Source organism: Bombyx mandarina, chromosome 08, assembly GCF_030267445.1.
Source record: "Bombyx mandarina strain Sakado chromosome 08, ASM3026744v2".
Taxonomy (NCBI): domain Eukaryota; kingdom Metazoa; phylum Arthropoda; class Insecta; order Lepidoptera; family Bombycidae; genus Bombyx; species Bombyx mandarina.
In genome coordinates, this window is record NC_143215.1 from 10,791,220 (window position 1) to 10,818,424 (window position 27,205).

The 27,205-nt window shown below is 35.8% G+C and overlaps 2 protein-coding genes across 3 annotated transcripts in view; one reads left to right on the forward strand and one right to left on the reverse strand.

Annotated features, from left to right (window-relative positions):
* Window positions 1–4,289, reverse strand: part of Slmap (Sarcolemma associated protein) — a 33,904-nt gene extending 29,615 nt beyond the window's left edge. Inside the window, exon 1 of the mRNA XM_028185474.2 lies at window positions 3,626–4,289. Coding sequence (XP_028041275.2) covers window positions 3,626–3,817 — 192 coding nt within the window. The 5' untranslated portion in view covers window positions 3,818–4,289. The remainder of the gene's footprint in view (window positions 1–3,625) is intronic.
* A 1,754-nt stretch (window positions 4,290–6,043) lies between these two features.
* The window catches only part of LOC114251264 (lissencephaly-1 homolog), a 34,911-nt gene continuing 13,749 nt past the window's right edge, over window positions 6,044–27,205 (forward strand). The window contains exons 1-6 of one of the 2 annotated variants that reach the window (XM_028185473.2): window positions 6,044–6,335; window positions 7,805–7,946; window positions 22,576–22,729; window positions 23,349–23,495; window positions 25,636–25,792; window positions 26,988–27,165. In XM_028185473.2, coding sequence (XP_028041274.1) covers window positions 7,909–7,946; window positions 22,576–22,729; window positions 23,349–23,495; window positions 25,636–25,792; window positions 26,988–27,165 — 674 coding nt within the window. In that variant the 5' untranslated portion in view covers window positions 6,044–6,335; window positions 7,805–7,908. Of the gene's footprint in view, window positions 6,336–6,516; window positions 6,817–7,804; window positions 7,947–22,575; window positions 22,730–23,348; window positions 23,496–25,635; window positions 25,793–26,987; window positions 27,166–27,205 lie in introns of those variants that run through there. The other variant, XM_089729518.1, reaches the window with a different exon arrangement.

Genomic DNA, 27,205 nt, shown 5'->3' on the forward strand with positions numbered 1-27,205 from the left:
TTCGAGTTTCGCCACAATTACCGTTCTAGCCCAACCTGCATCCAGCGGATTCCCGCGACCTTTAGCAGGTCGTCCGTCCACCTCGTAAGAGCCCCACTGTCTACCCTTTTTTTCTTCATCTTATCCCACTAGGTAAGGTCGGCACAGCAAATTTTTCTCTTCCATTCCCTGCTATCAGCCGTCAGCTCAACACTCACTCCTCTCGCTCTCATATCGTCATTCACACACTCCAGCGATGTCTTCTTTTTTATTTCTTAGATAGGTGAACGAGCTCACAGCCCACCTGGTGTTAAGTGGTTACTGGAGCCCATAGACATCTACGACGTAAATGTGCCACCCACCTTGAGATGTAAGTTCTAAGGTCTCAAGTATAATTACAACGGCTGCCTCACCCTTCAAACCGAAACGCAATACTGCTTCACTGCAGAAATAGGCAGGGTGGTGGTACCTAAACGCGCGGACTCACAAGAGGTCTTACCACCAGTAATCTTCTTCGGTCGACTTCTTCCCCCTCTACTATTTACTTGTTTACTACTATTATAGTACTATTCGTAAAATATTTGCAAATCATCAGATCATCTATGGATAGCGCAACCGCAAGGTCGAATCCGTGTTACTTTGTAAATTTATACAAGGTGTAAGATATCCGTTCTCGACAAGGAAATTATGAAGAATAATAAATACAGAGTTGGATCCGCCCCCTGACCTCCCTCTCGAAGTTGGACTTAACTAACCGGACTGTTTGTCCCAGGTATATATATATTTTCGTCTTCAACAGCAAAAGCAGAGTTACCAACAGTTAGTGAGTTTAACACGGTCATTGAACATGATTGTCGCACATTTTTACGTCGTCGTAGCCTAAAGGATAGTCCGGTGCGTTCGTGTTGAAAGATGCACCGGTGTTCGAATCCCAGGCTGGTACCAATTTTTCTAATGAAATACGTACTCAACAAATGTTCACAATTGACTTCCACCATGAAGGAATAACATCGTGTAATAAAAATCAAACGCGGAAAATTATAATTTGCGTAATTACTGGTGGTAGGACCTCTTGTGAGTCCGCCCGGGTAGGTACCACCACTCCGCCTATTTCTGCCGTGAAGCAGTAATGGGTTTCAGTTTGAAGGGTGGGGCAGCCGTTGTAACTATACTTGAGACCTTAGAACTTATATCTCAAGGTGGGTCGCGCATTTACGTTGTAGATGTCTATGGGCTCCAATAACCACTTAACACCAGGTGGGCTATGAGCTCATCCACCCATTTAAGCAATAAAAAAAACCCACAGCCACTGGTTAATATTTCATGAACCCACACAATCTAAAGCACAAACAGCTGACAAACTGCCCCATGTGACAGGAAATCGTGAACCCTTCATGGCAATTGTTATTAATTACACTACATTGCATGCAGTGCATTAAATATTGATGAAACCCTAAATTCCTTTTATACCAATCACACTGTTTTTAGTACTTTACAACCTGTTGCAACACCATTATTTTGTTTGCTCTTCTGAATTAAAATTGATTTAGACTCATAATTACATAATTTCAAAGTTAAATATTATTAAAATAATTGGGTGGTTTTATAATTAGCTATTCATAGTCTGAACTACCATGTAGTATCTGTCTCAAGAGGCTTAGAATATTGACCGCAGCCAGATAATGCAAAAATGTATTGAGCAATTTGTTCATGACTTTTTATGTCTCTTCAAAAACTACATCATACACATTTATTCCTATTGTTATATACTATTTCAAATGCAGTGTTACATACACTTTGAGAGTACAGAAACAGTAACAGGAATAGTTATGTTATAATATCAGATAATGATATACTACTGTGTGAGTAAAGTAGCTGAGCATTTACAGTGTCAATCTTAGTGATTTTGACTCAAGGCTATCAATGGAAACATTTAAGATTTCAGTTTTTATTCTCCTATACTCTTCAAATGATTAAAAATGCACCAACAATTCAGTTAATTCAAATATAATCTGAATAATTGTTTCAATCTGGCAACCAATCATTGAATGATTTAATGATGAAGCATGATATATTAATATCCTAAAAAATTACCTCATTTAGATACATTTTTCAGAGAGATCCCTACTTTACTTTGATTGATGTTCTCCTTAATAATTTAAAAATTAGATCTACACATAATTAAGTATTGTTATTTTCATATTTAGTGAAACTGAAACTGATTGATTATATGAACTGAAATTATCCATATTTTGACTGTCAATTTGAAATCAAACATTAAACTACCCTATTTAGATGTTGTCAATAACTTTTAATACTTGCAATATTTGTAAGGTTTTTTTTAATGGGTTTACTATACTATAATTTGATTTTATTTAACATCACATTTGTTTATTTTGTCATTAATTATATACAACAAAATTCTAAATCCAATCTATTCTATCTCTTAGGTTTATGGCGTTTCCTTTTAGATTTCGCCAATGTCAAGTGTATATAATACTCTGCTTTCTATAGCGGGCTTCGTGAACGAGCAAGGTCACAGATATTCACTAAGAATTAAGTGAGTAGCTAAGAATGTTTGATGACAGGATCTCTGTTGATTTCTAAATCCAAAATGATAAAAGCCAAAAGTATTTAATCTTAACCATCAGAAAAATAATGTAACTAACATGTTTTATGCCAATCTCATATAGAATACCTACCTTAGACTCTTCTGTTTATCTGATAAAAGATCTTGAATCCATGATAACAGTTATGATCTCAATAACTAAGGAATTGTTTTTTAAGACATACAAATCTGTACTTTGAACTTTTATACTCAAGACCTCTTTTATGTTAAGTGGTTACCAGAACGACTTTGGGATATAAAGTCGATATCTCAATTGAATAATTGTATTGATGGGTTATATGTAGTCCTTACATAAATATATTACACTAGCGACCCGCCCTCGCTTCGCTTCGGAAACATTAAAACACAAATGAAACCAAAAAAAAAAAAAAAAAAAAAAAAATTAAAAAAAGTAGCCTATGTTCATCAGGAACAATGTCGGCTTCTAATGGAAAAAGAATTTTTCAAATCGGTCCAGTAGTTTCGGAGCCTATTCGAAACAAACAAACAAACAAATCTTTCCTCTTTATAATATTAGTATAGATATAGATTATTACAGGCTTACAATACAATCATAATTATGCCATTTAATGACAATTATGCAATCATAATTATGCCATTTAATTAAGATATTGTGAAAATTATTCTTGAACTTACTTAATAAAAAGTACTTAGAAAAAATAGATCAAAAGATAGAACCCCAGCTTAGTCACATTAACCGATAGAAGCACACCTACACCTATGCATCTTCCACATTAGCCCATAGCTGCTTCTTTAGTGAAATCATACGTAAATATAAGAGAAAAATCTACCTTAGCAACACTCAGAGCAGGAACATGAAAATCAATCGTTTCTATTAAATATTACATTGAAACCTTAGATTTTTTTTAAATAGAAAATATAAATCAAACCTGAATTAGTTAAGATTTATTAATGGACTTAATGAATGCATTTAGCCATTCGAATATTTTACACGTAAGTTGTAACAAGTAAATCAATAATCCTGTCAAGAATGAATGTAGATAAACTCATACTTACTCTGACTGTTTCATCCACTGTCACATGTCGTTCTTCAAAGGGTAAAGAATTCGCATGAGGCGTTAGGATTGCCCTTGGAACTCCAGCATCTTGCTTTTTCGACTGTTCAGGCACATTTGTCCAGTTGTAATCCATATTCTTTTTAATTGTGTACATTTGTGGTTTCACTTTTTTACTCTTTGCTATCACCATGGCACATTAAGGTCTTCAAAGCCAGCATTCGTGCTTCGTTGAGGCAGATTTACCACAGTAAGTAAACGGCTGATTCCAAGTAATAATCACTTGTTATTAGGTGAAAGGTGACAACATTTAAACACTGCCATTTTGGTGGATATGTTTAAAGCAATCTCTAAAAGCAATACTTCTTGAAGTTGTAAATACCATAGCAATTATGCAAACATCTTTATTTATGAAACTTGATTCCTTTCCTTTTCGTTTCGACCACACGACAGCACTTCAACATTCCAATTAAATTTGTTACACAAAATACAGCACTCGATATAAACGCGAATAAATAAAACAGACTGGGTATTGATGTCCGATTTAATACAATTACTAAAAATTATCCTCTCCTTTAAGCAAGGCGTTTTTCTAAATTATGGTTTGAATGAGGAACTTACGAAATGGGCGAATAAATCGGTCATTTGTTTTGTTGAACTAGGAAGACCGAATTAATTTAATCGATTCTACGCTTTTCAAAGAGACTGATGATCATAAAAATCATTCGCTACAGCCTAGTCGATGTCGTAGGGGTTTAAAATACTAAATATCACCTGATATTATTTTTCACTATGATCATTATTAACAATTCCGCAATATGTGGGTGTGAACTTTAAATCATTTTCGGTCTATTCGATGATTAGCAAGCGAAGTAAATTGTCCCTTCGTAATAAAGTGACACTCTACAAATTCAAAACCTGCATACGCCCGGTCACGACCTATGCAAGTGTGGGGTTCGCTCACGCGGCCCGCATCAATTTGAAACCCTTTCAAGTTATTCAATCCCGTTTTTGCAGGATAGCCGTTAGGTTGGAGTACCGTGGTTCATGAGGAACGTGGATTTCCATGATGACCTGGAGCTTGACTCCATCAGTAAGTCGGCATTGGTGCGCCATTTTAAGAAGGCGGCACGACACGAAAACCCTCTTGTCGTGGCCGCCGGAAATTACATATACGATGCTGCGGATCAAATGGTAAGCAGTCGACGTCGCTCTAAACACGTCATTTTGGATCCTCCCGATCCACTAACGGTGCTTTTAAGTACTTCAAACACCGGTCGCCGTTCTAGTCGAATCCGTCGGTTCCGACGAAGGGTTCGGCGAGTAAACTGTCCCATAGACACAGCTAACTAAGTTTCTCTCAGTGGGTCGCATTTCCGATCCGGTGGTAGATTCTGCGAAGCCCTGCTCTTGCTAGAGCCAGTGCTAGACACGCCTCCTAGTTTGAGCCCCGAGAGCTCACCCACACATTCGGGTTACGCTGACCTAGCCTCTCAAGGCTATCAGCTTAATTAAGAATAAATAAATCATTTTCGGTTTAACTTTTTAAGTTATTGAATCTTTCACTAAATTATTTTAAAATACGTTTCCTTGGGTAATACCAAGTATGTTTAATGTGTAATATATTTATGTAGTTAGATTATGATAAACCATCATCATGTATTTAAAAAAAACAAAGTAGTTACCTCTACTATTTTATCTGCATAGATTAAAGGATAGATAGTAAGATTTTAAAATTTGCTATTATTTTTTGAAGTAAATATCACAGAGTATAAATATTTCGTCAAGTATATTGTTTATATGGTTGTTCCGCCTTTCAAGCTACAATTCATGACTGATTCATACGGTCGTCTGATAGCAATACTAACGCAGATAAACACGTTACAGGTTTGATTTCATACTGAGATGTTGGGCATGGACATAATCGCAACATTAAACGATTACACTGAGCACCTGTTCATTTTGCCTAGTATGCCTAATTTACATAATTTTATCTATTAAATGAACAGTTTTCGAAAATTCGATATTTGACAGAGCATTTATTAATTTCTACTACAATAACATAATCAAAACGATGAAAACAGCACATAAAGCAACTAAATTATAAATGAGCTGAAGTATGGGCTCAATTTTGCTCAAGGTTCAAGTGACATGTGGGATCATTCATCAATTATGTTCGCTTTTCGATTTCGGAATATTTACGTGTATGTGAAACATATTCAGAAAGTTAAACTACTAGATTTACTAATGCATTTAAATTAATTACTATGTTTGGAAAATGTGTTGAGTTTTTGTGTGTATTGTGTTATCATATAATCACTGTAATATATATAATACAACAACTTAGGTTAAAATAAAACTTTAGAAATGGGTCATTCAATTTTTCTGACTAATTTTTTTATAGCAACATTACTTCAAATTGTCAAAAATGACGTTACACAAGATGGCGGGTTGCTAGTTTCGATTTTGTCTTTAAGGTGCAAATAAAATTACTTTGCCAGCTTACAAAATACAAAAATCGAAACTGATGTTAAATTAGTTCATTCAGTTCATTCAGTCACAGAGTTGGTAGGATTTTGACGAAAACCATTGCATTTGCGTGCAACGAAAACGGTTTTCTGCCTCGAGTCTTGTGTGAAGTGCGTTTACTGTGTGTGTTAAATCAAATAAAATTAAACTGTAGTGTAAAAGCAAGTGATTTTTTGTGTTCTGTAAGTATTAATATTTACCACTAACGATTTCTAATTAGAACAGTTGTGTTTCATTATAGAGTGGAAATCCTGTACCACGACAGACGTTCAATATGGCCGTTCTTATGATTATTTTGCGACTATTTAGCAATGTCTTGAAGCAATGAATACTTTGTAAATGGCCATTCATATAAATACATATGCGTAGTTTATTCAGATATTACGTTCGACAAAGCGTAGTTGATGTGGCAATTGACAGCAATCCGCTGGTTTTGACATTTGATTTCTGACTCATTTTGCAGTTCATCCCTGTGTAATTTCAAATGCAGAATTTGTTTTGCGCATTTAAAAGCTAAATCATTACGAAACTGACTAGGAAAATAAAATACATTACAGTGTTATACCAACTTTAGCTTTTATTCTTGTACTCTTTAAATTTATTTAAATACAGGATTAGGATTACAATTTTAAAGTCTGAACATATCCAATAAACAGAGTTGAGGTAATGCCAGGGTTATGCTCATTTCAATATTATATACAGTGACTTAAAAATGTTTGCGATGACATGAAATTTTGTTTATCGGTAAAATATTAAAATAAATAATACCTCTTGACAAACTAGAGAGTGTTAAATTGATTGTTTTAAAGTTTAAACTATAAATGAAAGAATACAAGAATACAATTGTTACGAAACAATAATTTACATATAGGTATTAAAAAACACTTGGGTTTTATGTTTTTATTGCAAATTAAGGTGTTTATGGAATACCAAATACACATCATTATTTATAATATCTGTAAATCTACAATGTTAACCAAGTCATACAAAACAAACATTTTTAATAAACCATCTTTTCATTCTCTGGTTAAAGTAATAAAAAGGTTGTACTGTGAATGATCCTTGATGAATGCTTTTTTTAAATTGAAATATAATATTAAAAATGTTTCACAAAATCTTAAATTGAATATAATTTCTTTGGTGAAAAATATGTCAAATTATTCTATTATAATTTATAATGTATAAAGATTAAAGATGTAGGTCAATTGTACAAAACCATTTTAGAAAAGCAAATTCAATCAAAAGTTTCAGTACAACAATCTTAGAAACTTTTACAAAAAAATAGCTAGCATTGTCCTGTGTTAAAAATAACAGTAATACATTTAGTATGGGAGAAGTAAAGAGTGCCTATTCCCTGTGATGTCAATAAAGAATTGTAATGCATAGAGAGATGTAAAGAGCAAAATAAGCATAGTAATTATAATTTGACATTGTGATTGACCTTAGGGAGAGGAATATAAAAACATGACCAAGGCGAGAAGACCTAGTTTTAGCCTAATCTATCCACCCACTTTAAAACAATAGTTCTAAGCTCTCAGTTTTAACAGTACAGCGACTGCCCCACTCTTCAATCTGAAACACATTGCTGCTTTATGGCAGAAATAGGCATTGCAGTGGTATCTAAAATCTTATTCATTATGTTTGGCTACAGGTGTGATAATGGCAACGGAATTTCCGCCGTCGCCTGCGTGAACAAGTAAGACTTTAGAGCAGTGAACCTCACGTGCGAGCCGCCTCAAGCATCAACCGACCACAATGAAAATGGTGTTGTCTCAACGGCAACGAGAGGAGCTGTGAGTATATAGCAAATTTGTCACAAAATATAGGCTTGTACTTGCGATCCTGTCTTCGAAGCCAAAGAATAATAATACTATTCTTAACAGCAACAATCGAATAAGGTGTTTTCATAGATTTTCTCGAATTGTACCTCCGATCCTGCGGACTGAATGGAAAGCAGTCAACGTCCCCCATAACACATCATTTCCGATCCTTCCGATCCACTAATGGTGCTTTTAGGTACCCCGAGCACCGGTCATCGTTCTCGTCGAACCAGTCGCTTGCGATGCAGGGCTCGGCGAGTAAATTAACCCACAGACACAACCCACTGAGTTTTTCGCCGGATCTTCTCAGTGAGTAGTGTTTCCGATCTGGTGGTAGATTCTGTGAAGCACGGCTCTTGCTAGGGTTCGTATTAGCAACGTCGTTAGGTTTGAGCCCGTGAGCTCACCTGCTAATTCGGCGAATCTAGAATAACCCCTCGAGGTTACTAGATATGGCAGAAAAAAAATTATCGGATTGTGCTCTAAATTAAAACTACCTATCTTTATCTTATTAAACTTAGATGATGAAAGAATATTTTCGAATGATAGAAGCCTTTTCTACTGAAAGACCTCAAAACAAACTGAAAAAATGATGGCTCTAAATAACCTAAAAAAAACTTTTTTCAATTTCAACAAAAAAAGTCGTAATCAAAACTACATTTACAGTTTAATCTTTTGTCCGTGGTCACGAAAATTGTAAAGTATTCGTATAATCGGAAATAATTAATTGAAAATGACAATCGCAACATTAATCCGTAAAAGTAGTTATAACCAATCTTAAATTATATCTCTTAAAGAATCTTAGATCTCAAATTATAACTTAAAACTAAAACTGAATGCGTGACTGCCAAAGTGTTCTCCTTAAAGATTCACATGACTTAATAAATTTATAAATTAATTCGGGTAATTAACGTCAATTTACTTTAAGCTCCGTGTAACCGGAAATACTACAAGTTTCAAGTTTCAAAATTAAATGCTACTTGCAATTAAATGTAACGTAGAGTGAATAGGTATTAAAAATATATATTTCTGAACAATTTAAACAGCGTGAAATAATAATTTGCTTATCAATGAAAGTCATATCAACTGAATACGTCAAATGCAAAATGAAAATTTCCAGCTAAAATACAGAAAACAGAAAAAAAAACAGATTTGTTGTAAACTTTTTGCTAAATGAGGGTGAAAGAAAAATTAACAACGTAACCCGGCGGTAGGTTTTAAAAACATAATTTTACAAAAAATAAAAATAAAATAATTGACACGGTTACTGTTATTTTCGCATAAGATGGTGATACTTTCACAAAAAGATGCGGATATAGAGTATAAAATTATTTGCGGTAAACGTCCTTGTACCGTACTGATTCACTAAGAAAATAATGCACAGGTTTTTTTTTTGTTTGTCCGACTTCTCCCAAACAGACGTTACTAGACTTTCGAAATCACTTCATAGTAATCATATCAGCAAATAAAAACAATCCTTACCTACTAAGAATATGGCAATTTTTTTAATAAATGACTGGCTCTTTCTTCAAATTAATAGCTCACTTGCATATTAATATACTTTCTTTATGCGTGTTTCATTAAAATATCATGTTAGTTGTTGTAGTTAATTGGAAAAGAAATCGTTATAGGAAGGGTGAACAGGTAAACGCCCGAAGCTATGGTGCTTTAGAAGCCATGTTGTGTACCTGCCGACCTTTTGAAAGTGACAGTTGGTCTCGAACCGAGGTGTCGTTGACCTCGCAGAGCCACCGGCGCCTGCCGTTGATAACAATTGTAATCCTTGCTTTTAGCGTTAGCTACCTAGATACCCAAAAAGCAATATGTTTCACACAATATAACTAACACAATAACCACGACTTCTCATGATACCGATTGATTTCTTTATTTTAATATATAGAAACCGATAGGGCTATCGGTCTATCTAGATTAAAATAAAGATATTAAAAGTGTAATGATTACTGTCGGAACTCATAAAATGGATAAATAAAGCACTAATTTTAAACTCGAGTCTACTAACGGTTTTTATTATGACTACGACTTTTGCAAGACCACTTGTACTACAATTAGCTTTATTAAAACAGTAAGTCACGAATCTATTATAACTGTATTCGGGTTCTTTGATGCTTCAAAATAAATATTTTTATAACAATTCTGATTGTATTGTACCGACCGTGAACTCATGACCTAAAATTCCCTAATGCTCCTTTACCCTTTGAATTCACCTCGCCTGAAGTGAAAGGAAATGTCCATTTCGCAGGTACCTCCATTCAGAGCGTGGTCACGTTTTTCACACGCTATTGTTATACAAGTGCAAACAGATGATTGTAAATGTCTACATGATTATGTAACAACACTATAAAAATCGTTAAACAAACGAGATTATCATAGTTTAATTATAACTTCTAAATTTGGGTTTGCTCATTGTCATTTGGCTTTCATAGCATTATTTATTAGTGGGTCGATGGATGGGCTCACCACGCCACTGTTTTTTGGTCAACGAAAAGGACTATAATTAAAAAAAAAAAAAAACAATGAAAATTTATAATTACATATAACAAAGTCAAATGTTTCGCTGAGTCTGAGTGGATGAACTCTAAAGCTCTTAACGTAAAAGATTGCGTTAATCGCATAAAATATTCGTGTCGATAGCTGACCATTCTGAATCCAGGTGACTGATAGCTAGTAAAAATTATTATAATAAACTAGTACTAGTACTACTGGTAGACTAGTACAGTCTCATAACAGAAACATGCATTACTTTTATGCATACGGCACCATTGAAAAAAAACAAGCACCAGTTTTGCAATCATTATCCTCTGTTGTCTATGTATGAATGATAAAATACGTCAACACCAATTGCAAAAAAAAAACGAAATGGCCAGTGCATAATAACGATAAGAATCTTTTAAACAACACTAACTTCACGAGACCCCCCATTGGCTTTGTAAGAACGAGGTCGTGTCGAGAGTTGCTCCAGCATTTGAATGGGCATCAGAAACAGCCAAAGCTGATTACGTCACGACACCCGGTTTGTTAACTGTAATCGATCAAGATCATAATCTTGTTATGAAACATAAACGTGAGAAAGTGCTCTTTAATTTGTCTAGTTCGGCTAGTATTAAAATTTCTTTTGACTTGCCTGTAACCTTAATTTAACTCGTCAGTTCACGATGCTCCGAGATAAATTTACGGACCGTTTTAAAAATAAACTGCGTGTCTCAGTTTAGTTGAGCAGGTTCTAGTTGACCTTGAGTCTTTCGGCTTATGGCAATTCCTAGAAGATATTGTACGATTTTCGGCACTACTAACAAGCAAATACGAGATTCGTGAATCATCGTGCTATCACTGTCGTCAAAATTCATACTAATACCAGATTACCATCGCGTTACACATATGAGGTAATATTCAAACAAATTACCATATTAACAATTTATTTATTGTCGTGAGCGCATCTTTAGGCTTTTAAAATTGTATAAACAATTTTCCGCATGAAGTAAGTACCATTGCTCTGTATTGCAATCTCGTAAGCGCTTGTAAGGTTCAAGACCCGTTGCCCATCCGCTAAACGACTTGTAGCTTGGAACGTCAGGAATGCCGTCCATTCCAAGCCGATGTTAATCATCCAGCCGCATTCACTTTATTTCCTGTTTTATTGCTCTTAGTTTTCTTCTGATAATTTGTTAAACTCGCCAATAATTTTCACTTAATTCATATGTACGTCTGTAGATCACTAACTTTGTTTAGTTTATAATTCACGTATGAATTCAATCACTAATTCAATATAAATTGTAAGGCGATGTCAAGTGTTCATGTCGCAGAAAGCACTTTTTAATTCTAATTCAAAGCTCATCTTCATAAAAATACTTCAGCGTCTACTACAAATTGGATTTTAAGGTCATTTTATTATGTATGCGAAAACATACTTAACTTAATTAAACTATTTGTAAGTATATTGACTTGGCTTGAACATTATTGTAGGAGACTACAGTTTAATTGAAATGTCCCCGTTCACTTTAGTGGTCTATAAAAAGACTGTTGACTTTATCGATCCAATTTCCCTTCTTTGATGAACAGCAAACGGGTTCACCGTATTGCAGCTGGTCTGTTTTTCTCGTTTATAATTTTGGTCATTCATGTGAATTTTAACAAAATCTCGCACCTGGTCAGGTCAAACCAGAGAATACCAAATGATAACAGCCGGCGGGCTCTTAATCACGACATAATAGCGTGCGAACATAGCTTCCTTGAAGTGCCCCAGTCCCAATTATTTTAGTATCCACAAAGATTAAAACGTTAAAAATATTATTAAATGAGTAGTAAATGGTTCATACATGTTTACACCTATTATTACAAGAAAACGCGACTAAAAATTCTAAATGAATTAAAATTATAATAGAAGAGAAATAACTTACAAAATAAAGAAAACAAGAACCTAATCTTTCTTGCTTCAAAATTAACGACATTCCATATCAATTCAGTACACTATTTTAAAAATTCAACTTATTCTACAAACTTCTTAAGATTCGTGTCAATTTATGTTTTGAAACATTTTTCACAAAAAAAAATACAAATGCTGAGTCACTTCGTAACAGCTAACACCCTACCAAACTCACTGAAGCCGCATAATGCCCATGTCATTATTATCCTACTGACTAATTAAGAAGCCTCTGTGGAGCTTTGAGCACAAACTCGGTCATTTTGCTTATTCGTATGTTGGTTGGTCAACCGTGTGTATTTCTTTTTCGACAGTTGATATTACATTATTCCTACTAAATCCTACTAAAACTAATACCAAACGGATCGAATAATATATCTACTGTACCTCCTATAATACATGCTTACGTTTGTTTGTAATTTAGTAGTATATAATTCAGTTAGCTTTATAATCCAACTCCATTTTTAAATCATAACGATTTTGATAATAGATTTGTAAGTCACACAAACATGAAACAAAAAAGTAACGGAGAAAAAAGTAAAAATTCAAATTTGAATGACAGGTTTTTTTTGTCCGTGTAGGCAGACGAGCATAAATTAAAAAATAATGATGTTGTTTTTTATTGTAACCATAGTTATTTTCGGACTGTACTGATATGACTGTATTATTTATATTTAATACTTTATCAACTTGGTTAACTTCCCCGACACTTCTTGTCTCGTAAATAAGGCGTTCTTGTTATCGCTGCGGTTCTTTCTGCTAAAAGACAGTTTGGGAAAATCTTATCCAATCCAATAACACTTCGACTGAATATCTCAAAGAAACAGCGCCATTTTCGTGTTGGTTTCTATGAGCTGCCGTTGCCATTTACCAGTTCAGGTGAGCCATGAGCTGGTCTATCCATATTTTTTTGTCATAATATTGTTTTAAGTGGTTTAATTGGATTGAAACTTTATGCAGTAATCGTTGGTATTGAGAAGTTTTTGTTATAGCACTATCGACATACCTACGTACGAATCGTTGCTACAAATGGGTATTTTTCAAACATAAAAATAATAGTCACAACGCTGTAAAGCGTGGCAGAGATTGACTAGTACCTTATAAATTGATATTCATAACGTATTTTTAGACTTCCAACAAATCAATAATAAGAAAATTATCAGTTAAGAAATGACCAGTACGTCTCTTATAGGCTACAAGTCCTAAGTCATCTTTTAAAATACGCGACATGGTTCTAGGTGCTATCTTCATCTCCCGAGATAAAATCTTTTGTTCGGACAGGATTTCTTCGAATTCTTTCCCTTACTGCTTTGACCACCTTTTTCGTACGAACACTACGTGGACGGCCAGATCTTTTTCTGTCACAAACAGAGGAGGTCTCAATGCACCTATTAATAGCCCGGTACACAAACATTTTACTAATACCAAGCATATGGAGAGTTTTAAAAATTGTATTTGGCTCCATACCTACTTTGTGTAATGCAATCACAGCGATTCGGTTCTCTTTATCACCCCACTCCATTTTAATATCGCAAAATATTGTACAATGTATTGGCGCCAAAATGAGAAAACACAATGAGCAATCATATAAAAATGACAGATTCCAAATTCAAATGTAATATTATGTTTATTTTTAATTGTAACAGTATTTATGGCCAGACTAAGTATATACAATAATCAACTAGAACTGTTTCATTCTCTGCTTAAAGCCTATAATTGAAATATAAAGAAAATGTTATTGACCATCATGTGTTTAATTTGTGCATTCTTGCAAAGCAGAAAAGGCCTAACATACCAATAGAAAATAAATTGGTATGACGCAGTAAGCTCTGACGTAGCTCCCCAGTCGGCGCCTAGCGAGGGCGATCAATACATGCCTCGTAGGCGGCATCATCCCCTCTAGATTCTTGGCCCTATATAATCGACCTTAAACCTTTGACTAAAGACATAATATCGCTTAATAATTCCACCCCCTTCAGAATAAGGCCCCTTGTTCACTAACTCAAGGTTTTCTTAAAATATTTTAGCAATTTTTGTCGTATGATAAATACATGATTATTTATATACATTTATTGGATCGCCATGTAGGGTCTAGTTATTACGATATCACATTCACGGGCTCCAGATTTACGGTATGATTTGTGTGAAAGACATTTGATTTGGTATTCGAAGATTGCTTGTTTTGTTCTTCTGTTTGAAATTCTTTTATAATAGATGCTTTTATATTAAAGACATAATTTATTAATACTCCGACGATCATAATAATATTGTGGGTTTGGTTCGCTAAAAACATTAAGTTTCTTTGTTTCGTTCTTAACAACGCGGAATATATGTATTGTGTAATACGGTAGCTAACAGTAGATTCATCGTTCATAATTCTCGTCACGTTTGCGCATGTAAATGATACGTTGTTACGTGTTATCCGTGTAGACGCAAAAGAACACTGGTTTCTTGTAACCGTTGTAATATTGGACAACTGGTATCATGTTATTGTAAAGGTTTTTTTTGTTGTTTTTGAAATAACGGAATTATTTTTCAAAACGTATTTCCAAATTCTGTTTCTGCGTAAAATCTACGTGTATTTGTGATCTTGCTCACTATCATACTAAGCTTGAACTAGCAAGAACTATGCTGGAATATACCAATTATACCAGTAAGTAGAGATTGTTTAAAATTCATTGATTTTCAAGTTCAGTACCTACTTTTTTCTTTGAATTATTCATATTTACTAAGAAACTACCTGAAAATATCATGATCTTAATTTGATCCTAAGACACCTTTCAAGAAACAAATTTTGATGCTTGCATATTCTTACAACACATTTATAGACTTACACAGAATTCGTCTTTTTCTGTATCGTTCTCTAATTACTGAGGATCGCGACCACGCGTATGTAAGTCTTTCCATGAAAATCGGTCCGCTACTAGGTGGACCGAATGTTTATACTAGGATCCACTGCTGAATTAGTAGCAATTTTGTCTAAATATATACTGGTGGTAGGACCTCTTGTGAGTCCGCATGGGTAGGTACCACCGCCCTGCCTATTTCTGCCGTGAAGCAGTAATACGTTTCGGTTTGAAGGGTGGGGCAGCCGTTGTAACTATACTGAGATCTTAGAACTTATATCTCAAGGTGGGTGGCGCATTTACGTTGTAGATGTCCATGGGCTCCATTAACCACTTAACACCAGGTGGGCTGTGAGCACGTCCATCCACCTAAGCAATAAATAAAAAAAACTGCGATCGTTAACCGCCATTTACTAGTGGTAGAACGTATTGTGAGCCGGTGTATTTTACGGTAGGCAGCGGCTTGGCTCTGCCCCTGGAATTGCTGACGCCCATGGGCGAGAGTAACCACTCACCATCAGGTGGGCCGTATGCTCGTTTACCTATAAGTGCAATAGCAAAAAAATTTAGCACGAATCTTTATTGCCATCCTGCTATGCTATTTGTGCCGCAAGGCTTTGAAGGGTGAAACGGCGATATGCAAAAAACAAGGAAATGGATATTTCGATATCATTGAAGATGATGATAATTCGAAATTCTAATAGGCATTGTTTTTGCAGTCGTATATTTCAATTACAATAGAATATGAGAAATTCGGTTTCAACATTGTTACCTTCCACTATTAAATCTTCCAAGTGGAAAGTACTTGAAAAAGTCCTATAGAACTTAAAATGATGTTTCAATAAAAACTAGCTTAGACATTATCAAATTGATTAAGCAGTAACGTACATACTAAGTAATAAAAAAAAAAAACGTTGACTTTATACACAGTATGTTTAATTTGATTAAAAAATTGGCTACGTTTAATTTTGACTTTGAAACAATATCATCAAAGATTTAACCCGATAGCCCAACCCTTCACTTAAAGACTCAATGATAAAATCAAAGATATTTAGAAGAGAAGATTGCTTAGTTACCGATACAATAATACGTATATATCGGTTTTTAGCATCCAAATGGGTTTTCGAATACCGATTATACTAGTCTATTTTAGCTCTCGACGAAAGAAGTCCAACGCACTCTTTTTATTAGCAGAATCATTATCGTACCTCATTAAATCATTATTGTCGGTCGATATCGGTTCAAATGACGTGCTTGTTTCCGTTCGTGTGTTACGATTCAATTCAATAAATACCATTCGTTATGTTTTTGCATCGGTTATGATTTCATTTCGCACACAATGGCTTAATGTATTTGTGAATTCTTTAATGTTTATTCGTTAAAACGTCTGGGAAATATTAATATAATGTGATATTTATAATTTTACTGGTGGTAGGACCACTTGTGAGTCCGCGCGGATTGGTACCACCGCCCTGCCTATTTCTGCCGTGAAGCAGTAATGCGTTTCGGTTTGAAGGGTGGGGCAGCCGTTGTAACTATATTGAGACTAGAAATTGTATCTCAAGGTGGGTGGCGCGTCTACGTTGTAGATGTCTATGGGCGCCAGTAACCACTTAACACCAGGTGGGCTGTGAGCTCGTCCACCCATCTAAGCAATAAATAAAAAATTGAATAATAAATTTCACTTTGACACGATTATCTATTGACATTCATGGCCCGAAGTCTGTCTGAACGCACGTTTTAATGATGATAGAATACTCTTAGGTTAGATAAATAAAAAATGCAGTATAAATAAAGAACGCTCTTGATCGAACTAAATCAAATTTCTTATCAGTACCTAACAAAACGTAAAGAAAAAAAATACGGCATTTCATTTATTCTAAGGAAACTAGCTACATCTTATCAGTTAAGATAATAATCATTTCAATTACAGTCACTAAGGAGTTCCGTACAAGGTTAGGTTTGTCTTCCGTTAGCTTCTGTTCTTCCAACTTCAAGGTTATCTTATTTTAGAGGCTCACAAACTTAAAAAAGCCATGTTAGCCTAAATTCCAACTATTGGTAAGTAACAGCCGACGCTCACAAAGTTTGGTAATGCTAGGGTTAGTCAAAGTGCGTAACGCGTGCATGCTTTAATATAAGAGATAATAGTGTAAAATTTTCGAAGAATTACATTATCATAGTGATTTTATTTATCTTAACTAAGTTACAACTATTGGAATTTCGAATCGTCGAAGTGAGGTCACTACTACTATTTCGGGTTCTTATCATTAAACAAAATGACAAGAAAACATGAGCAATTTATTATTATAAAAAGCAGTGGAATTTCCATAATTAAGAAACGGGTGAATTCAATCGTACAATTTATACCATAATTATAGATCAAAAATGAATGTGAACTTAAAATTGATATAGTGTAAAAATGCTTGTAATTGAATCCGACGTCGCTTGAATACAGATTCATCACAAAATTATCCAGTTCGTATGCATGATGATACTTCAGTCATCATTCCCGATCCTGCGGAAAGAATGGAAAGCAGTCGACGTCGCCCAAAACACGTCATCTCGGATCCTCCCGATCCACAACGGTGCTTTTAGGTACTTCAAGCACAGGTCACCGTTCTCTTCGAACCCGTCGCTTGCGACGAAGGGCTCGACGAGTAAATTAACCCTCAGACACAGCCCACTGAGTTTCTCGCCGGATCTTCTCAGTGGGTCGGGTTTCCGATCTGGTGGTAGATTCTGCGAAGCACGGCTCTTGCTGGGGTTCGTGTTAACAACGTCGTCAGGTTTGAGGCCCGTGAGCTCACCTACTAGTTAAGGTTACGCTGGAATAGCCTCTCAAGGCTACCAGCTTAGGTAGGAAAAAAAATCTTCAGAGTCATAAAGTTGAGGTTCACGCTTTAATTGCGTTTCACATGGCCAGCCCCCATTGCAATATGTTTAATTGAATGTTATTTTTGGTTTTCATGCGGAGAGAAACATTCTATTTTATATTGTCAATACCGTGAGCGTTGGATCATCCCCCCTCCGCAGCATAGTGTTTGTCTTACAACAACAACTCGGGCTCAACAAAAGTCGACAGCCCTAGTACAATAACTGGACTGTTAACGTAGGAAATGTACCGTGAAAGTTATTTTCTCAGGCGGTCCCAGATCAGCCCGCGCCACTATGCGAACGCACGAAACCACTTTCGCTCTATCCCAATAACGCGACGGATATTTTAGTATCAATATTTTCGTAATTATAAGTTTTAGTTGAACAGATAATTTTCACATAGAATATTATATTGATTAAAACCATTTGTTTGTCTTTGCCACGCACTATTCAATGTTTTTTTTTTTCTACCTATGCTGATAGCCTTGAGAGGCTATTTCAGCTTCACCCTAACGTTTGTAGGTGAGCTCGCGGGGCTCAACTGGAGAGTTGCTGACACTGACCCTAGCAAGAGCAGTGCTTCGCAGAATCTACCACCGGATCGGAAACGCGACCCACTGAGAAGATCCGACGAGAAGCTCAGTGGGCTGTGTCTATGGGTTAGTTCGCTCGTCGAGTCCTTCGTCGCAAGCGACGGGTTCGACGAGGACGGTGACCGGATTAAATGATGATGAACAAAATAATTCTGTTAATTTCTAAACTGCTATATGTGAAAACACGTAGTACGATACTAGACACGTAGAAGTCGTCGTGGCCTAACGGATAAGACGTCCGGTGCATTCGTGTTGAGCGATACACCGGTGTTCGAATCTCAGGCGGGTACCAATTTTTCTAATGAAATACGTACTCAACAAATGTTCACGATTGACTTCCACGGTGAAGGAATAACATCGTGTAATAAAAATGAAACCCGTAAAAATTATAATTTGCGTAAGCACTGGTGGTAGGACTTCTTGTGAGTTCGTACGGACAGGTACCACCGCCCCGCCTATTTCTGCCGTTGTAACTAACTATACTTGAGACCTTAGAACTTATATCTCAAGGTGGGTGGCGCATTTACGTTGTGGATGTCTATGGGCTTCAGTAACCACTTAACACCAGGTGGGCTGTGAGCTCGGCCACCCATCTAAGCAATAAAAAAAAACACATATAATAACATTAATTGATTGGAACTTGCTTGTGGGAGTATACGACAAAGAGAAGATCTTCCACCAAGCTGGTGATATTTTTCGGTAGACCGACGGTCCAATATTTTTGTTCGGAACTTGTATACGAGTATAATGTGGAAATTTTCTCGTGAAAATGTTGTAAGCGAGATTCAGGTATCTGTCAAATATCTTGTGTTGTATGATATTATAGCTACCGCCACTTTGCTTAAGAATGAAACAACTAAATATTACTTCGATACCAATTTTACGAAGAGATCATCGTTACAACAAGAAAATTTAAAAAAACGTAATCACACTATATTAAGTCCAATATTTCTTAAGAAATTATTACTAAACGATGTTTTTAATGACAACCTCTTATGTATTTATTTCATTTCAGACTATTTCAAAGCGCAAATATTATGCAAGTCTCCTTTTATTTCATTATTGACTATATACAATTATGTATCGGCAGAATGCAATGACGTAATCTCGGCCCCCACGTAAATGTAGCGGCTGGTTTCTAAAATAAACATGTTTGTCCACTGTGTCGATGTCCTTCCTTGGTCGACAAACAAAAGCTTTGGAAACATGTCACAAAAAATAATTAAAAATGATCTAATACAATATCGGACAAATACGTCCTTGGAAGATATAATAATAGACATAAAGATAGATTAAATCTATAGTTCGTATGTAGCCAAGTCTTCCTCTTCTCCCTCTTCTTTTCTGGAGGCGCCGGAGTCCGACATAATCCGGTCTGTAACCCCCTTCGACCGGGTATGCGTAAACATATGCCCCAGCGTTAAAAAAAAGTTTGTATGTAGTAACTAAACACTATGTAAATTTCTTCTTAATCCCATAGTGTAGCATGAAAATGTCAATTTAGATAAATTATTTTATTACAATTTAATCTAGCATTTATTCATAATTTAAAACAATATCTTTTTTGTGGAGTTTGTTACATTTTATTCGTCTGGTAGGCAACCTTGCTTTTATTTTGACGAAACTAAACAAGTTGTTCATAATATTTGCATTACGTTGTCCTTTATATCACAGGTGATGATCTCATCTATATGTCAATAAAGAATTAGGTAGTTAAAAATGTTAACTCATCGTAACAAGTATTTACATTCGTTTTATAAAACAAATTTATAATTATTGACTAACTTTTGAAATTGTGAAAATGCCGGGGAAAAAATTTACGGCGATAAAAGTTAACCTTAACCTATAGTGTAACTATACTGAGACCTTAGAACTAACTAGTCAGGTCATAAGTATTGTCACACAGTAAAAACTTTTCTTTTAGAATGCTGGCCACAAAAAAGTTTATTGAATTCGAATTTCGAATTGTTCATGAAAATAAAAATGTATACTTTTAGAATTTTACTCATTTTTAAATATGGAGTGGACGCTTAAAGAAGACCGTGTTGCAGTTATTGCGTTGCATTGTTGCGGTTATGCGCCAATTCAAATTTTTAACATACTGAAAAATTTGAATATAACCAAAAGATTCGTTTATCGTACCATCAAACGATACAATGAAGACTCTAGTGTAGATGACAGGTCAAGAAGTGGTAGCCCTCGGTCTGTTAGGACTCCAGCAGTGATAAAAGCTGTGAAGGCGCGAATTCAAAGAAATCCCAAATGTAAGCAGAAACTGTTGGCCCTTCAGATGGGGTTAAGCAGAACCACGGTGAAAAGGGTGTTAAATGAAGACTTAGGGCTTCGGGCATATCGAAGAAAAACAGGACATCGTTTGAATGCTCGTCTAATGGACCTGAGACTGAAGAGATGCCGCGCTTTGTTGAAGCAGTACGCGGGAAAAAAATATCGGGAAATTCTTTTTTCGGATGAAAAATTTTTTACCGTAGAAGAGAGCTACAACAAACAAAATAAGGTGTACGCACACAGTAGTGAAGTAGCGAGCAACCGTATTCCGCGTGTCCAACGAGGTCATTTTCCATCCTCGCTCATGGTATGGTTGGGAGTTTCTTCAATAATGGGCTTAACAGTGGTATATTTTTGTGAGAAAGGTGTAAAAACGAATGCAGTTGTGTATCAAAATACAGTCCTGACGAACCTTGTGGAACCTGTTTCTCATACCATGTTCAATAACAGGCACTGGGTATTCCAACAAGATTCGGCGCCAGCTCATAGAGCGAAGAGCACACAAGACTGGCTGGCGGCGCGTGAAATCGACTTTATCCGGCACGAAGACTGGCCCCCCTCCAGTCCAGATTTGAATCCGTTAGATTACAAGATATGGCAACACTTGGAGGAAAAGGCGTGCTCAAAGCCTCATCCCAATTTGGAGTCACTCAAGACGTCCTTGATTAAGGCAGCCGCCGATATTGACATGGACCTCGTTCGTGCTGCGATAGACGACTGGCCGCGCAGATTATTCAAAATCAGGGAGGTCATTTTGAATAAACTTTAGTGTCATAAGAATCTATGTTTTGTTAAGTTCATTTTGGTATATGAATAAACTTGTTTCAATTATTTTACATTAAACATGTGACAGAATTTATGACCTGACTAGGTATATCTCAAGGTGGGTGGCGCATTTACGTTGTAGATGTCTATGGGCTCCAGTAACCACTTAACACCAGGTGGGCTGTGAGCTCGTCCACCCATCTAAGCAATAAACCTTTTATATTATAGTTTACAAATGTGCGTGCAGGATTCGTCGTAAAATTTTAATTATTGACGATTTGTTTAGGTCTAGTGCGTAGCGTCTGAAACTCGGATCCGGGTTAGTGTAATGAATGCCGCGATTAAGAATTAATAGCTCGGTTTATTAAATGCTCTAATTAATGTGTCTCTTAATAAAATTGCACTACCAAATTATCTTAGTTAAAAAAACACGCAAATAAGTACCTACTCAAAAATATTGTGCTCTTAGGAATACTGACATATTCAGAAACATATTCTAGGTCGGGTGATTTTTAGTTTTTATGTTTTTTTTGTTACTACCTATATAAGTCAAGTTATATTGATTAATGTAACGCAAAATAAGTCAATATTAATAAATATTTACTGTCGGTTTTATGGCAAAGACTTTTTTGCATTCATTATTTTGTGTTGACGTCATACAAATGTTTTTTATTCTAAACATCCGTTTTATACGTTGTGTTTATGGATCATGAACAAGTTATTGTTGCTTAATGTAAACGTACCAAATAATTCCTTAATTGAGTAGTTTAAAAAAATAATCGATTATTTTCTTACAGGAACAAAGCGATTGCCGATTATCTAGGCAGTAACGGTTACAATGACGCGCTGGAAGCGTTCAAGAAAGAAGCCGACATGACCGGCGAGATGGATCGCAAGTTCGGTGGCCTCTTGGAGAAGAAATGGACCTCCGTCATCAGACTTCAGAAAAAGGTTTTTCTTTATAGTATATGTCGTAAACAAAAAAGTTTATATGATCATAATTTATTTGATAGTACATTTAATATTCGGATATCTCTGCTTCAATTTGAATATAAAATGGTTCCTAGTACATGGAAGTGATCTGTAAAATTCTCAGTAGGTAGTATCTAGGTCGTGACGTTTTCTAGGGCGGACGGTCGATGCCAGAGTTCGACTATTCCTCTCGATGAATTGCTTATTAGTCTGACACGACTTACCGATCGACTATCACTATACGAATAGTAATTCGAACGCATTTCAAGGCGATAGAAGACTTATTAATAATTGGTTGCATTCTCATGAGAATTTTCAAATGATTTCAATGTAAATTCACCGTGTATCCTTGTAATTACGTACAGGTTTCTTTTTGATCCAAAACTTGAGACATCACCCTTTGTCGGGTCATGTTCAACATCTATAAAATTATTCGAGTTAAAGCAGATGTTCCAATACAGCTGCAGTCTGTATTTCTAAGTAATTAAGGACTATACAAACTCAGTGCGGTTCGTAGCTTTGAAGAGTATGTAGGTTTTTTTTTTTAATCATGAACGAGCACACGCAATATGTAACATTATTGTAATGTTTGTATAAGGTTATGGAACTGGAATCTAAATTGTCGGAGGCTCAGAAGGAATTCATCGAGGGTGCTCCGACACGAGCTAAGCGCACTCCAACAGAATGGATTCCGCGTCCACCCGAGAAGTTTTGTCTCACTGGACACAGGGCCACTATTACTAAGGTAATAAATACATTACACACAAACATAAACTACACTAACAATCTATATATTAATACGTGAAGCAAAAACTTTGTATCCCTTTTTACGAAAATTGCGCGGACCGAGGAGTATGAAATTTTCCACACTTATAGAGAATATAGAGAAGAAGTGCACAAAGCTATTTTTTTTTTTTTAATTAGTGCCTATAAGATACATTAAATCAATAAAGAAAACATTACACATACTACATAATATGTATTTGACGCACACACGCATGCATACTATTTATTGTCAAACTTTTGTTCTTGACGTCTGTTGTCAAATTGAGAATAAATTAAATATTGTTTGTCTTTGTTAATATTGTTATAGTGTAGTTTTGGCGAAATTTGTGATTATCGAAGTATAAAATACACACATAATAGTGTACAAACTTACAATCCCAATTAATTATAGTCGAATTTCGACTACTGCGGGACCTCTAGTGAAATTAAATTTGCAAACAACACAAGCACGTCCGTTCTAAATTCACGTAAAACGAACAACAAGAAACTGGAAAGTTGTGTCTTGGTAATTATTATTGGTTTGGTTACCTATGAACTTTTACTTCAAACCATTGTGGTCGCATCTGCAAAAACCAACCAATACGTAATTTAATGAAGATAAAATAGTCATACGTCAACGCAGAAATATTTTTAATGAAAGAGGAAATGAAGTACCTTTGTGTGTTCATGTTTAAAAAACCTCTTTTTTGAGGCTCTCTTTGGCCGTAGATTGTCATAAGAGCTCAGTAAACTTATCTGGCCTTAAGTAGTAAACAAAGACCGTCGAATATAAAATCGAATTCTCGATTATATTTTAATAATACAAATTGACCATTGTGTACAAACTCAACACATTTGTTTTGCTTAGACGTGCGCACATGGCTTATGTTGCAAGCCAGTTTTTTTTACTTGTTGTTATTTTTTGTGTATCCTTTTAGCTTGTAATAATGTGTATTGTATGCTTAAAAAATAATTTTATAAAAAAAAAATATTGTCCGTTAAATTTTCATATTGGATCACACAAGACTACTTACCATGCGCCCTAGTCAATGGTTATTATGCAAATATCTTAGATTTGATTTGATGGTATTCCTTCGCTGTGGAAGTGATCCGTGAAAACATATTCTGGTACTAGGGCGCCGTGTGAATCCGAATGGGTAGGTAGGTACCTCCACTCGCCTATTCCTGCCGCGAAGCAGTATTGCTTTCCACCCTACAGGGTGGGGCAACAGTGGTACTACAGGATTGGGTCTTTGAACTCATGCCCGAAAATGGGAGGCGGCATTTAAGATGTTGATGTCTGTTAAGCATTCAACACCAAGTATGTTATGAGCTCGTTCAGTCGTGTAACTATAAAGACATATTTATGAACAAAACTATTAATGTATTTACGGTACAGACAGTAAGTACCGTACTAAAGAATTTGATCTATGCCATAGTAGTTTCGTTTGGCACGGGATTGTTGTTAAACATTAAAAAAGAAAACATTTAAAATATCGCGATATTAAACTTTAAAAATTATCTCACACTATAATTTAGTTTCATAAAAATATCATGAAATTAATGGACTAGACAAATTTGTAACTTTCTAGTGCAATGAAAGTTTTGAGCACGAGTCTTGTACGAGTTTTGCTGTAGGGACTAGATGTTATTGTTTAGCTTTTTGCTGTCAGTTTCCGATGTCGTTTCCAGACAATCGTATCTAGTACGCTTTCTATGATGTATACGAATGATGAAACCGTTGAGTGCATGTTTGATTATTGCACGCACGCGTTTTTAATGTAAATTTGCAATTTTTAATTAGATTTTTAGACTGGTGGTAGGACCTCTTGTGAGTCCGCGCGGTTAGGTACCGCCACCCTACCTATTTTTTGCCGTGAAGCAGTAATGAGTTTCGGTTTGAAGGGTGGGGCAGCCGTTGTAACTATACTGAGATCTTAGAACTTATATCTCAAGTGGGTGGCTCATTTACGTTGCAGATGTCTATGGGATCCAGTAACCACTTAACACACCAGATGGGCTGTGAGCTCGTCCACCCATCTAAGCAATAAAAAAAATGTTTTTTTTAAAAAAACTACGTACGTGATTGTTATAATAGTGTGAACAAAACAAAATTGCAGGTAATATTTCACCCCGTGTTCAGCTTGATGGTGTCCTCGAGCGAGGACGCAACTATAAAAGTTTGGGACTTTGAGAGCGGCGAGTACGAACGAACATTGAAGGGTCACACCGACTCCGTACAGGACATTGCATTCGACCACCATGGAAAATTACTTGGTATGTATAATAATTACATTCTCATTAGTTTCATCATCATCAGCCTATAGCCTACAGCCCATATCCACTGCTGGACATAGGACTCTCCAATTGCTCACCACTGAGCACGATCCTCAGCATCTCTCATCCAGCTGCTACCAGCCACCCTGCACAGATCATCACTCCACCGAGCCTGAAGGCGTCCTGCACTGCGTTTGCCAATTCGCGGTCTCCACTCATTAGTTTATCTTTAACCAAACCACAAAAAGCAGAAGCAATGCGCTTAGAGTCGAACATCTGTCTCATCTCTCTGCCTAATAACTGCTGGTCCCGTTAATTAGGCACTAAAAAGATTGGTACGAATCTATTTAAACTAAATAATGCAGTAGCATAGTGAACCATCAGATGCACAGAGTAAAGACGTATTCTTTACATCTTCTAAAACTATATTTGATTATAAGGCTTTTGCATAATCAAGTCACACGACGAGACGGTCCTACCACGATCAATATATCAGTTTCCGTTCTTTCTTTCGTTGTGACATGTTACTGGTAACCTATAAAGTACGTACCGGTTCGAGTTACTCAGGACACTGAACAGTGTCAAAGAGAAACAGGAGTACCGCGTTAAAACGCTAACGCCCCCAATATCTTATTATTTGTATCTTACTATTGTGTTAGATGTTTCGCTGAATTGCATTAGTTTTATGTGTAACATAGGGGACATATACCCCACTTTTAAGATAAATAAAAATCGAGGTTAACTTTTAACCGGAATGAAATTGAGGGACTTTTTGGCGGGAAAGCGAAGAGTGAAGTTGTGTGATTTGTTTTATTAATGTTTCTTCAGGTTTAAATTAAGTTAAATTACAACGGTGGCTTATTAACTGTTCAGTATCTGTGAAAGTGCACAAATATGGGAAAATAAAACAAAGCTGCTGGACATAACTTCTCGGGATCCTCCAAAAAGTTCACTAAAAAGGTCTCAGTAAATCACCACCATTTGAATTAAATTATATTTCATCCCACATCATCTTATTTAATTTAATTTAATTTCATGCCATGTTTTATATTAATCAATTCATTTGACTTCATATTAAGTTTTTATATAGTGCAGTTTTCATTAAAATTACAATAAGGTTTGACCCAAAGGTCTTAGTTACCAGGTCATAAAATCCCAGAAAAGAAAGAAATTGATGAGACGTTTTCCGTTTCAGTGTCTTGCAGCGCCGACATGTCGATCAAGCTGTGGGATTTCAATCAGACGTTCGAGTGCATCAAGACTATGCACGGACACGACCACAACGTCTCCTCGGTGGCTTTCTCTCCTAGCGGCGACATCGTGTACTCCGCCAGTCGGGATAAAACTATCAAGGCCTGGGAGGTCGCCACTGGGTAAGGAATCTACACGAACAGAACTCAAGGGAATTGATTA